Genomic DNA, 13,853 nt, shown 5'->3' on the forward strand with positions numbered 1-13,853 from the left:
GATCGTTTATGTAACGTATTGTCATATTATTAACATGCTAACTGGACATCGGGTCATCGCGCGACAACCGGTCAAAATTCACTATAATATTTCACGAATATGGTGCTGATAATGGTAGCTTGTCGTGTTGCTCAAGCATTCCTCTCCGGTGTTGTAGATCGCTACAACAAAGAACAACGGACAACGGACGATTTCTGTTCATCAAATCAATTCCAAATGATCAAATCAGTGACGATAAATGATGTATATTCATTCACTCCATATAGCCTAAATTAAGCGTCCACGACTTCGCACAAACATTTTGTCAGTCAATATTTTGATGACGGGGCCAACCCTGCCGCTCTGACTGCACACGAGACAGTAAGTACTATCTTACGGACAAAGCAACTGAGACTGGCTACTTTTCATTTGCAGGGTCCCACAGACCGAGTGATCGCACTAGTTCTAATGATGTTGACATATTCACACAATATTGACTGAGGCAGTGGTTTTTCACAGCAGCATTTGAGTTTCCAAACACCTTTTTATAAGTCTGAAGTCTGTCCCCTCCACCCGACCTGTTAAAACCACGCCTACGAAGCCACACAATTGGTCCAAAAGCGTGAAAGAGCCAATCAACAGAGCCCAGCTTCTCGTAACATGCAACACATCCATACAGTTTGAAGCCTATGGGGCACAGAAGCGCTAGGAATATCTTGGTGCTGGGACCTTACCACCTCTCTGCCGTCAAACGACTCCTTTCTCTGCATAAGTCTTTACTGAAATGTGTGTGTGCGTGAAAGAGAGACGAAGAAATAGTGTGCGTGCGTGTGAGGGTGCATGTCTGGAACAAGTAAAGACAGAGGAATTATTCCGCGCTATCGAAATATTTCAACACATCGCTTTTACAGGAGGACTGACGCCAATGAAAGCGAATTCATTTGAAGAGGAATGCCGATGTTGTAGCCTAGACAACAGCAAGAAAATAAGGCAGCAGTCAATTAAAGCGTAGTTACTCACCCGTGTTGGTTTAATTCGAAAATTGTTCGCAAGACAACGCATAGCAAAGTGCTCAACGCCCGTCAATCTCGGAAGATAATCTTTATCTCAACACAATTGAAGACTAATGGAGTGCATTTGTTCATTTCTCATTGCAGACACTTTGTTGGAACTCATAGAACGACAGTAAAGATAATTCATACCATCCAGCCGAACACAAGTGGATGCTTATTTCTGCAGTGGTGACAGTGGACTTCTCAAGACTTCTCAATTTGAGACAGTTTTGCTCGTCAAGAAATCTGCATAGACTGACTATAGTATTCAACTAAATAAATCCATATATTTGGTACCTGCCTGGACTTGGATGAGCTTCCTGATGAGAGATCCAGTCATACAAGGAACGAGTATGGCATACCATCCGTTTTTACCTCACCGGGGTCCGGAATTTGCCATGAGTGCAATGTTGGGTCACCATCCTCCATTTTTCCCGGCCCTGGCGCTACCTCACAACGGCTCCCTCTCTCTCCCGGGCGCCCTGGGGAAGCCTATCATGGACCAGCTGATGGGCGCCGCCGAGTCCGGCCTCCACTTCTCCTCGCTGGGGCACCAGGCAGCCGCAGCCCATCTGAGGCCTCTGAAGACTCTGGAGCCTGAAGAAGAGGTCGAAGACGATCCGAAAGTTCACCTGGAAGCGAAGGAACTTTGGGAAACGTTCCACAAGCGAGGCACTGAAATGGTTATCACGAAATCCGGAAGGTGAGCTCAACTTTGATGTGTTCGAATAAGACATATTTGTGTTCTGCAGTCGAAATACATCAGTATGCATCTTGTTATTATGAAGATCATTCTGATCAACAATACTATGGCATGCCTCTCGAGTGAATTGATTTAATGATGGGTGCTTGGAACTGGACCTCCGCGAATGGTGGCCAACGTTTTGATTTCAAACTAGGGTGGTTATAGGCTACGTGTAGGCTACTGAATAGAATAGCCTAACTTTGTCCTATCGACAGAATCTGTATGGCCACATTGCATGGTCATGTAATCTCAACACGAGATAAAATAAAACCCAACCCAAACTATAAAAATATACAACACATAAGGCTGTTACATTTTAACTTCTTATGACACAATACAACTGTGAGCATTTCTAAAATGTACTCTACAAAACATTTTGTCCACGTTTGTAAATCTAAAATCAGCCCACAATACTAGGCTATGAAACGGAAACATGTATGTCTATATGCCTATTATACCAAAGTGTAATAACAAAATGTTATTATCACAACAAACAAATAGTAGGCCGTACAAATACATTTACACAATGCATGCTGTACATATTATGCGATTTAAAAAAAATATTTCTAGGTGGCAGATATTTGTGGGTGTTTTATGTTCTCGCACAGCCTCTGTTAGATTAATAATTTCTTCATGCACTAAATCGTATGGCTGACGCATATACGTAAAGGCATACAAGTAAATGTAAAATGTGTCATATTTGAGTATTCGCAGTGTTACATTTTCATTATCATAACCAGTATAATAGCAATGTAAAGATAGCTGCTCCATATGTATGTATGAACATAGGATAACAATATTCAGTCACAGTGTAAGGGAGGCCAGTCCACTGTTTTTAAGTGATTTTCTCATTCAATTTTACAGGCGAATGTTCCCTCCGTTTAAAGTGAGATGCACAGGCTTGGACAAGAAAGCAAAGTACATTCTGTTGATGGATATTGTTGCAGCCGATGACTGCAGGTATAAATTTCACAACTCGCGTTGGATGGTGGCAGGGAAGGCCGACCCCGAAATGCCAAAGAGGATGTACATTCACCCGGACAGTCCGGCTACTGGCGAGCAGTGGATGTCAAAAGTCGTCAATTTTCACAAACTCAAGCTAACGAATAACATCTCCGACAAGCATGGATTTGTAAGTTCATCTAATGTATGTTTTTTTCTTATTTGCATGCTTCTCGACATTTTTAGCATGTATTATTGTTATCATGATTGTTATTAGTATTATCAGAGGTATTATTATTAGTAGCCTAATATTAATAAGCCCGTTAACGTTGCCTCTCTGTGGTCATATGGAGTCGAGGGCTGAAAAGGCTTCACCAAAATATTCAGGCCTAATTTCAATTGAATAGGTTTGTGTCCATCATGAATGAGGTTTTAATATTTTCACTGCAACATGTTTCTCCAACTTTTTCCCCAACTGCTTCGGCCTATATAAATGAGAACTTTCCAATACAGCCCATTGCATCAATTAGGCTAGGCCTGAACTACGATTGAGTAAGCTACAAAAATGGCTAATCTTCATCAAAAGTTAGAAATCCGTGTGTGCTTATCTTTTTTTAAATCCAGAATTCTTTCCTGTTCCAGACCATCCTGAATTCCATGCATAAATATCAGCCCAGATTTCACATCGTGAGAGCCAACGACATTCTCAAACTGCCCTATAGCACGTTCAGGACTTACGTTTTCCCAGAAACGGATTTCATTGCTGTAACTGCCTATCAAAATGACAAGGTAGGCAGAAACACACTTTATTCGTTTATTTTCATGAAATTGTTGGATATTTATTTTTCATCCATTTTTAGTCAAACAGTTTATATAGCCAATGCTAGCACTGCGCTATTTGCCATCATAAAATATGAAAGATTTGTTTAATCTTGTTTGAGTGTTGGGCTTACAAGCTATCGTGTTAGATAAATGTAAACCTCATCTCATGCCGTGTTTCCTACTAAAGCAATTGGGTCAGAATTCTCAGGAATGTATGTAATACATAATACTTCATTATATTTAATCACATGGAAAGGATTTGGCAACGACCCAGACTGTGTGTGTGTGTGTGTGTGTGTGTGCGTGTGCGTGTGTGTGCGTGTGCGTGTGTGTGTGTGTGTGTGTGTGTGTGTGTGTGTGTGTGTGTGTGTGTGTGTGTGTGTGTGTGTGTGTGTTTGCGAGACATTCAGAGAATGGGGGAGGTAGAGTGTGAGAAAGAGAAAGAGAGGGGAACAGAATGTGCAGTTACTCAGAGAAAAGAGCATTTTGATTTTAACAGGCTGCGCTGGTGGTAACATTTAATTCCACATGTGATACACCGCTAATCAAAATCATCTCTTATGTTGGCTCTTTGATATAAGGGAGAAATGTTAGCTAAATGTTACCTCTGGGCACTTGGGTCAAGCAAAAATGCAGTTAATGTTTGGCAGCCACATGAGTTGAGGAATATTGTCAATCGTGCCAAAATGTGCACTTGGGAGGGGTGGAAAGCGAGAGGAAGTGAGTGGGGGGAAATAATGTGCTCTGCGAGGTTGACATTCAGTATGCATTGCACGTGTGTGTGTGTGTGTGTGTGTGTGTGTGTGTGTGTGTGTGTGTGTGTGTGTGTGTGTGTGTGTGTGTGTGTGTGTGTGTGTGTGTGTGTGTGTGTGGAAAATAAAATGGTCTCTAGTAGCATCAACAAATTTCCAACCATTCAGATGGTGGCTCAAATATGCAATTTCAAAAAAAAAAATGATTGCACTGAGATGCAGCAACAATTAAGGTTAACTGTTGAACTTTAAGAATAGAAATCGAGGATAAATGTCACTAAATTTACCCACTTCTACAAACATTTATTATCAATTTAATTAGGCAAGTCAGTTAAGAACAAATGCTTATTTACAATGATGGCCTAGTGGGTTAACTGCCTTGTTCAGGGGCAGAACGACAGATTTGACCTTGTCAGCTAGGGGATTCGATTTCGTAACCTTTCGGTTACTGGCCCAACGCTCTAACCACTAGGCTACCGGCAGCTACCTACAAATATTTATAACTTTGATTTATTTCAGATTACACAATTGAAAATCGACCATAATCCCTTTGCCAAAGGATTCCGTGACACTGGCAATGGAAGACGAGAGAAGAGGTAAGGAGAAGTTTAAACTATTCCCTAACTGCGCAACAAACATTTTACGATTTCTGATGTCAGATTCTATAGAAGCAATGGCTGACAGTAATCTTCGTGAATTCCAAAAAGCGGTACGACTGTCTTTGCAATTGCACAACCCCTTCAACCTAAAAGTATGCTATGTAGTTCACGTTTTATTAATGATTTGGCAGAGGTAATAGACATAGCTTATCATGTTGTATTTACATTGTTATGGTTCTACGAGTGCAGAGGTCTACAGAGCAAAATACAATTTTGAAACTCCTACTTTAGAAATAGTGTGGAGTTATTGATAGTTAGCTCTTCAAAAGCTTTTCTTTACCGTTTTGACAACATAATACAAGAAAATGGTTTGGGTGGTGGGTTATTAGTGGTCTACAGTGGGTTTGAATAGCTTGATTTATTCGAACAGATATATATATTGATTTATAAAATGCATCTGGATAATCTGCACTCAAAATGAATTGCAGGCCTGTGAATTTGCCTATACGCAAAGACTGTACATAGCAAGCCATGTCCTATGCCTTGAATAAATGATCCGTTTTCTTATAGATAGTTTTTTTATTACAAAATAATAGTAGTGATGACCAATAACCTGTCTGTATAATGTAGGAAACAGCTGGCCCTGCAGTCAATTCGCTCATATGAGGAGCAGCAGAAAAAAGAGAACGGAACGTCCGACGACTCCTCCGGCGAGCAGGCTTCATTAAAATGTTTCGACCAGGCCTCGTCTCCCGCAGTGTCTACCGTGGGGCCTCCCAACCTGAAAGGTAATGGAGCCCACAGCCTCTGCTTGGGTTAAGATTCAGAACTAGGCCTACACGTTCCGCATCTCACAGACCCACATAGTATAGACACCTACATTAACCTTTGCTTGTAAAAAAAAAAAAGTGTGCTGTGAAATATTTTCCAATTTGCTACATTTTGGATTTAGTTTGAATTCAGTTGGATGTCTTTGTATATCAGTAGACCTATTGTGTTGAATAATTGCACGACAAATTATATAATTTTGTCCAGCACCAACAATAAAATACAAACTATGTAGCCTAACTTTTATGTAGGCTCATTCTTGTAATTCCCATTCACATGATGGGTCTCTCGTGCTAAGCATTTAGCAATAAAATGAATCATACATCTGCCAGAATGATATACTGGATATAAATATATATATATTTTTTTTTTGTATAAAATAAACTTTCGAGATGTAGGCGTAGTCAGTTATCTGAATGACAAAAATCGTTAGAATTGTGAAAACATGACATCGGTTAAAATGAGGAAAATTTGAAGGACTTGATCATATGCTGAAGGTTCATTTAAAAATAAAAATACATCTGTAGCCTATGGATTTCAATGTATCTCAATACATTATGAACACTAGCCTACGTAGCCTAAAGCATCAGGCCTAGTCCTTTTTACCATGATTAGCGTACAGTAGTATCCTACAGATAATTACATCTCATTGACAGCACAAATTACGATCCTCCAAACGAGCATGGATTCAAATCTTGGCATATTTATTTATATGAGATATAATTTTGACGATACTGATTGTATATCTAGTTGTACATTTTTATTTTCATTTTTTATTAATATTGCATCGAAAGTCATGAAGAAAATTTAATAAAGTTGGCTATATGAGAATTTAGGAGAATAAAACCAAAAACTAAATTAATCCTGATTAACTTTGATCATAATTTCTCATGTATCACTAACTTTTGACTCATTCCTGATAGATTTCTGTGAGAGTGATGAAGACAGCGACGATGAAAGCAATGGAAACCTAAAGGATGGGCCGGACTCCAGTAAGATCTCAACCACTACGGAGGATGGGAAGGATTGTGAGGCAAGCCAGACTAAAGGCCATCAATTTGGTGGCAGTGATTCTAACGGCCGGTCTCGGGAAAGCGCCCGGAGGACTGAGAAAAGCCAAGCGGACTCACGACAGAGCCCCATCACGGTGATCTCCAGCACGACTCGGTCCGGAGAAGACTTCAAGAGTCCAAGCCGGGACCAGCCCAACGCGGACGAGTGCAGGTCTATAAGCAAGGAGAACTATATGCCTTTGACTGTTCAAACTGACAGCAGTCCGCACTTAAGCCAGAGTCACATGCATCATTTTGGATTTCCACCGGGTTTCGCGGGACAGCAGTTTTTCAATCACTTGGGGGGGGCGCATCCCTTTCTTTTGCACCCCAGTCAGTTCAACATGGGAGGCGCGTTCTCGAATATGGCCGCGGGCATGGGCCCCTTACTGGCAGCGGTGTCCTCTGCAGGGGTTAGTACCATGGACACGGCCAGTATGGCGTCACCCTCGCAAAGCCTGACGGGAGCTCATGGACTGCCTTTTCATCTGCAGCAACATGTCTTGGCATCACAGGTAAAACCAGTTTTTATTACCACCAGCAGTACATTAATGCCTGTGTAAAACACATGCTATGTGCTCCTGAGTTTTTCGTTACATTTTGACGCATACACTGGACTGTGTAGCCTATTTCATCTTAGGTGTCCTTGTCACCATTACTTTATGTGGAAATGTCAACATGGTGTAGAAGAACAAATAGTATAATTTCCATTTCGTTTTAATAGCCTAGTTTATTCCTTATAGTGTTCAAAACCACAACAGGGCGAGCATAGCCTATTGTAGACAGTCGTGTTATAGCCTAAATAATAACCGAATATGTTTTATAGGGACTCAAGTTTGATTTAGATTTTAGGAAGGTGTGGATATTATTTGTCTCAATTGTTTACAGCATATGTTGGGATTTAGGCAGAGACCACCTAGGCGTTACAACAAAAGTTTTAGGCTAGTGTTGATTTGAACTCATTAATTAAGTCTGTGTTTTAGAGGAACATGGCGAATGAGATGTGCTTAGTTCTTCACTGGTTCGGGGAGGGAAAACAACTTCTCCTAAATACATAACAGATTTGCTGTTTCCATCTAGTTTCAAAACACATGTGTTGCAGAAATAGTTCCTTTTAAATTGCTATTTTATGAGCAACATCATATATAAAGAATGTTTATTTGGATTCACAATTCATTAACTATTTGCAAAGCTACACAAAACCCGATATCACATAGTGGTGGGTCTAGATATCACTTAACACAAAAAAAAAATCGAAATATTTTGTCAATTTGATTCTCGGAATGTTTTCATGGTTTTACACGTGGATAGCGTTATATATTCCATATTTAAGGCTAAATTCAAGAAAATGTATTGGTAATGGGTTTACACCCATCTATGTATAAAATCAGTACGCATAGACACAGAAAAGCATCATCATGAAAATCGCTTTATGAGAAAAGTGAAAGGAGGCTTACACAGCCACGTAACATTTCCCGTGAAGCTCACGTGTCTGCTGGATTCATTATTCACACTCAGTCACTACATGACCTCAATTCAATATATAGGCCTACATAGACAGTGTACATTGTGAACAATTTAAATGTAGCATATTTTTCCTGTTTTGCTGTGTTATTATGGTGACTAGCGCCTGTTAAATTTGTGCATAGTTCTATTCATATCATTCCCCTCCTCTCTCCCCAGGGCCTGGCCATGTCTCCATTTGGGGGCCTGTTCCCTTACCCTTACACGTACATGGCAGCAGCCGCGGCAGCCAACTCCGCAGCCTCCTCTGTTCACCGACACCCCTTCCTGAACGCAGTGCGCCCCCGCCTCAGGTACAGCCCTTACTCCATCCCTATGAGCGTTCCGGACAGCAGTCTGCTCACCACAGCCATCCCCTCCATGGCGAGCAGTGCGGCGGAGCTGAAAGGGGACGGCATGGCCACGAGCCCCGTCTCCGCCACCCTGGACTCCACCTCGGAGGTCACCAGCAGGTCATCCGGCTCGGTCTCCCTGTCCCCAAAAACTTGCTCTGGGAAAGATTCCATTAACGAGTTGCAGAGCATTCAGCGTTTAGTCAGCGGACTTGATTCCATACAGGACAGGTCACGAAGCGTGTCCCCATAGATTTTAATGTTGTTGTTTTTGTTGTTGTTGTGATGATCATATAAGGACGACGAGGATGAGTATGACGACACCCTTCTAGCGAATGCGGGTTTAGAAAACTGACCTATTGAACAGTTTAGATTTTGAAATGCACTTTGGTTAAATACACATCTCATATGTATATTTCTCTTTTGTTAAATTAAACAACACTTTTGAATTTTTCCTGTTATTTGAATACCATACAAGTATTGAAACTGAAAGGTTGGCATGGATAATACTCACAGATCTTTGATAAGTTGCTGCTGTGTGATGTCCTTACGTCGAGTTACTGAGGTAACGAAATTTGTTTGATTTAATGTGCACTCTGAATTGGTTATAATTATTTGAATTCACTTCTCTTTATCTTATAAAGACTGCTGTGTTTGATGTATTAACTGCATAACTATTTGAAGCATATCATTATGCTTATCGGGGGTAGGTGACACTTTGCATGCCCTACAAAACGCTACATGTCTCTTTTATGACTGTCAGTTTGTTGTTATGATTTATTTTCACGACCAAATTCAAATGATACGAATAAGGCTAAAGGAATGCTTCAGGCTGATCTTAAAACCAATCTGGAGGAGAGAAAAAAATTGCTCCCTCCCTTTTTTTCTAAGGAATCAATCAATTGGTCTTCGGTTATTGATTTTACGAACGAATGTCTCTGTTTGTCAAATTATAAACGCAGGATTATGCTGCGAAAATCCATATGCTGGCACTTGTTTGAAGTATGCCAAAACAGAACCGAGGTTATAAACTTCATGTGCGAGTGGTTGAGACTGTCCTAATTTCGCATGCCGAATCCAACATAAGTATTCAGCTGGCAAAGGGAATCTGAAATACAATTGAAAAGGTAATATTGATTATAAATGTAAATAGTGATATATACAAATATTTATGTAATTATTTCATATTGATATTGATATTGCGTGTAAATACAACGGAGTAGTTTGATTTTAGGGATCTGTCCTTAATTTATTGTCGATACCTGTGTAAAGATAGTTCGTGGGCTATTACCCTTGTTTTTCCATCTGCATTTTATATCCCCCTGAATACGGATTTACCTGTACCTCAAATATCCACAGAGCTAGTTGTTTTAGCGGACACACATGTGCCATTGTACCTCTAGCCTACCTGTTGTCTCTGTGTGTTAAGTGCTACTGTTCAGACGAATGACAGCGAGAGCACACATCAACAGCTTTCTGAAAAGAAAAAAAACCATTCGTCTAGGTGTGTGTCAAAATGGACGAATTTTCTGTTTAAAAATGCTTTGCAGCCTGATAGTAAAAATGCTGCATCTTATTGAAATATGAAGGTTCCTTTTGTGTTTCTAAAGTTGTCATTGGGTTATGTTGTATTCGGTTTTTGTCTAGTTTACAACACCAACGATGTGTTCTTGAAAGTGTCAATAAAATAGTAAAATGCAGTCTCGATACGCTTCCATGTGTCCGTTTCTTTAGGACTACATGCTATTATTTAAACCATGATGTAAACTCTGTGGATAAATACAAAGTGATGTAATTGCTCAAACTGAATTTGTGTTGCTCCTTCTCTATCATGCAGTCTGGCATAGCCAGTCTTTCTCTTTCCACACTTTGTTCACTTTAGCATTTAGGGATAGAGGCGTCGAGACCATGATCAAAGAGTTGAGAAACGTTATTAAGATAACCTGAGAGAAGGCACTGGGATACTCTCAACCTCAGCTATGATACCTGGAATTCCTTCCTGGACGCAAGACCGCCCCAGAGCGAGTCATTGTGCGCGTGTGTTTTATGGGCCTGCTGAGTAGCCTATTGACTAATTGTTTATTTCGGCCAACGTGAACCCTAAAGAATGTAAAATAACTTGATTGCGCTCTCCATTGCGCCTAGAATCATGAGTTTATTAACTTCATATCTTTATTTGTAAATGGTATGGTTAATAAGTAACGACAGTGGCGCTAGGGAATATGAGTAAACATGACACAGAATCTCAATTGCTCTGTCTATTGCTCACCTGGCGCCTTCGATATCTTACTGGATTTTATTGCACGGAAGGCGGCAGTGCGTCTGCAATAGGCTAATGTTGAACAGGATTCTTACGTTGATATGCAAGACGTAACGCCATCTAGTGAACACTGCACAAACTACACAACCACATGACAAAGTACTGCAGGATGATTATTTTGAAAAGGGTCAATGCTATTGGGGATCATTGGGACGTCCAAAATCTAAGTCCTAAACCTAACCGTAACTCTACCCTTAACATAACGTTAACCCTTACCTTACCTTAAACATTTTCAATTTCAACTTCAATGGGGGGTAGAGACGTCCCAAGGATATTGGATAGCACTGACCTTTTGTATACTGTGGACTCTGACCTGATGAAGCCAACCAGATATGGAACATTGGAATGGAGAATAGTTATGGCAACTTTTTTGACACCTGAGATTAACCAGACCATTGCTAGATGTGTGGTTTTCTGGAAATGGAGAGAGAATGGGCACAACCAAAACAAATACAACCCAACAGGCCTATAAGAATGGAGAATTGGCATATTAATGTAATTACAGTGTGTTTATAGTAATCATATATAATGTAAAATATGTCACACTTAACGCTTTGCTGATGCCTTTGACCGTAGAAAATTAGAGGAGAGGAAGAATGTCGGCCTACTGCGCTTTTTACGCATGCGTCATGCTTAATTTGTCATTCATTTAGAAGCCTCCAAACACCTAATTCATGTTACGCCTACCTCGCTTCGTTTCATTGTCCAATATTGGTCATAAACTGAATCGATTGCCGTGTTAGGTTCTACATTTAGATTTTGGACCTATATTTCGAGAAATCGGACAAAGGTGAAAGCCTAGGAGGTGCATTTCACAAAATGATATAGGCAACTGCAGTATCCACCCCGACTTAATAACCCTATTTTTCTCATTCCCTCTCACTTCTCTCTCTCTCTCTCTCTCCCTCCCTCTCTCTCTCTCTCTCTCCCTCTCTCTCTCTCTCTCTCTCTCTCTCTCTCTCTCTCTCTCTCTCTCTCTCTCCCTCTCTCTCTCTTTCTCTCTCTCTCTCTCTCTCTCTCTCAAACACAAACACACAGAGAGAGAAATAGGTGTTTATATTTTCAGTATTAGGCGCATGCAGTGCAAATAGTAGCTTAATCTTCCACAGCAAAGTAGAAGTGTGCCAAACATCTATTCATGTGGATCCATTGTATTTATTCGAGGCAATTGACCTGGGATATCATTTTCAATTCTCTGCGAATGGGGTCAGACCTTGGGAGAGTATCCTTTATAATAACAGCTCCATTACTCAAGCACCTGACAGCTTGGGAGAAGTTCTCCCGTGTCCTTGTTAACACCATTTCCATCACAGCGTGCATGCGACTTTGCTCCAATAAGCACCTGCTCGACGCGCTGAGCACGCGGTACTGGTTGCTCATACCATAGCGCGTTTTAGGACAATGTCATTACAGTTGATTCATGCATAGTACCCATATACTGTGTATGTTGTGCTTTGTCAGTATGTCTTATGTTGTCTATATTTCAGGACAATAAAATAAAATATGAAATACTTTTCTATAGCTAGGTCTATGTGATACTGGTCAACGGGATTGAGATGTCCAGTGCCCCAGAGACCTACAAAGGCCCACAGTCTGATATTGGTTTCAGTCAGTGTAAACTAGGCTATAGTGCTGAGATTAGAGTTTGAGTGTATTAAAACGCATGCCACAGTTTTATGCCGCCACTCAGTGGCTATGAAATAAGACTTTGGTATTACATCAAGTCAATGATTTACAAGTCAATTACGTGTATTTATTCAAAAATTATCTATTCTCAATTAAAAAGTAATTAAAATTGAGTGAAAAAATACAAATTACGTTAAATGATTTATCGATTAACGTATAGGCCTACATGTATTGATAGAAATTGCTATACTAATTTCATGACAGAATCACACATTTTGCATGGTGTCTGTCTCCCTCATCAGGTAGAACTGGGATTTACCATAATACTATGGCTCTATTTTGATCATGATTTAAGCATGTAGCACTGGATTGGCCTTAGTAAACCACATACAACACTAACGAGTCATGGTCATCTTGTGTTCATGAGTAATAACAGCTGGTATCACTGTCCCTAATGCATATCATTAAAGTTATGCGGCCTAACATTCATAGTTAAACCTACACAACTGCTATAAAACGCCCTGCAACATTAAACAATAAGAATCACACATTTTGTACTCAAAGATTACATTTAAGAACTGATTTTTACACTGCGATATATATTTTGAATTATACTTTTGTGTGTCTTTTTTTTTGTGTTTGTACGAATGAAAACGATATATTTTGCAATCTCAAGGAAGTTTATTTAAAGTTATGAATTTTTCTCTGTACATTAAGTAAACCCAGTACAAACCACATGTGCACATATTGTTTCCAATGATTCCTTTAATGTTTACTGGTTGCCTGCCGTAAACATTAACCATCTTTATGGCATTGCTGATAGATGATTCACACTTGTGCACAGAGAAAAAACAAGGGTGAATAGTGATAAACATTGTTCCCTTAATTTTTTTTCAGCACTAAGTAAATGTCAGGTCTGCTGAGCTCAAACTTGAACGTTGTGAAAATTATGTATAATGTAGGCCTACCAGAGTGGCCTACCATCAAAATCAATGGAGAAAATGAGAGTGGCCTCCCATAACATTTAACATGGAAATAGCTGTTCTATCATTCAGCCTACAGTAGCAGCCAATGTGGTGTTCAATGCAAGCCTACATTCCATGAGACTTTGGGGGGGGGGGGGGGGGGGGGGGGGGGACATGCAGGGCTTGACATTAACCTGTTTATCCACTTGTCCTTCAGACAAGGAGGTGACTGAAAATGTTGTTGTGTTGTTGGATGCAAGAAACCACTTTACAAAATAAAATGTTTTTTATTCACATACCATTATTACAGATAAT

General features: G+C 40.1%; 1 protein-coding gene across 5 annotated transcripts; it reads left to right on the forward strand.

The window, feature by feature from the left end:
- The first annotated feature begins 571 nt into the window (after nt 1–571).
- LOC110523583 (T-box transcription factor TBX3) lies at nt 572–10,332 on the forward strand. 5 transcript variants are annotated; one of them, XM_036977237.1, is made up of 7 exons: nt 572–1,734; nt 2,641–2,908; nt 3,343–3,507; nt 4,812–4,888; nt 5,522–5,679; nt 6,643–7,286; nt 8,455–8,880. In XM_036977237.1, the coding sequence occupies exons 1-7, from the start codon at nt 1,343–1,345 to the stop codon at nt 8,878–8,880; spliced, it is 2,130 nt and encodes a 709-aa protein (XP_036833132.1). In that variant the 5' UTR covers nt 572–1,342. The 5 variants fall into 5 exon arrangements, with proteins under 5 accessions (XP_036833132.1, XP_036833131.1, XP_036833135.1 ...); XM_036977236.1 differs by having other exon boundaries at nt 575–1,734; nt 2,641–2,923; nt 8,455–10,332; XM_036977238.1 differs by having other exon boundaries at nt 577–1,734; nt 2,641–2,923; nt 3,361–3,507; nt 8,455–10,332.
- Nucleotides 10,333–13,853: the final 3,521 nt, after the last annotated feature.

The sequence above is a fragment of the Oncorhynchus mykiss genome, chromosome 5 (assembly GCF_013265735.2).
Source record: "Oncorhynchus mykiss isolate Arlee chromosome 5, USDA_OmykA_1.1, whole genome shotgun sequence".
Taxonomy (NCBI): domain Eukaryota; kingdom Metazoa; phylum Chordata; class Actinopteri; order Salmoniformes; family Salmonidae; genus Oncorhynchus; species Oncorhynchus mykiss.

Excerpts from the sequence above, each read along its gene's own strand:
- LOC110523583 (XM_036977236.1), top strand. The coding sequence starts at position 1,343 with ATGAGCTTCCTGATGAGAGATCCAGTCATACAAGGAACGAGTATGGCA. Across the intron at positions 5,680-6,642 it reads GGGGCCTCCCAACCTGAAAG|ATTTCTGTGAGAGTGATGAA; the intron begins GTAATGGAGCCC and ends CATTCCTGATAG. Across the intron at positions 7,287-8,454 it reads AACATGTCTTGGCATCACAG|GGCCTGGCCATGTCTCCATT; the intron begins GTAAAACCAGTT and ends CTCTCTCCCCAG.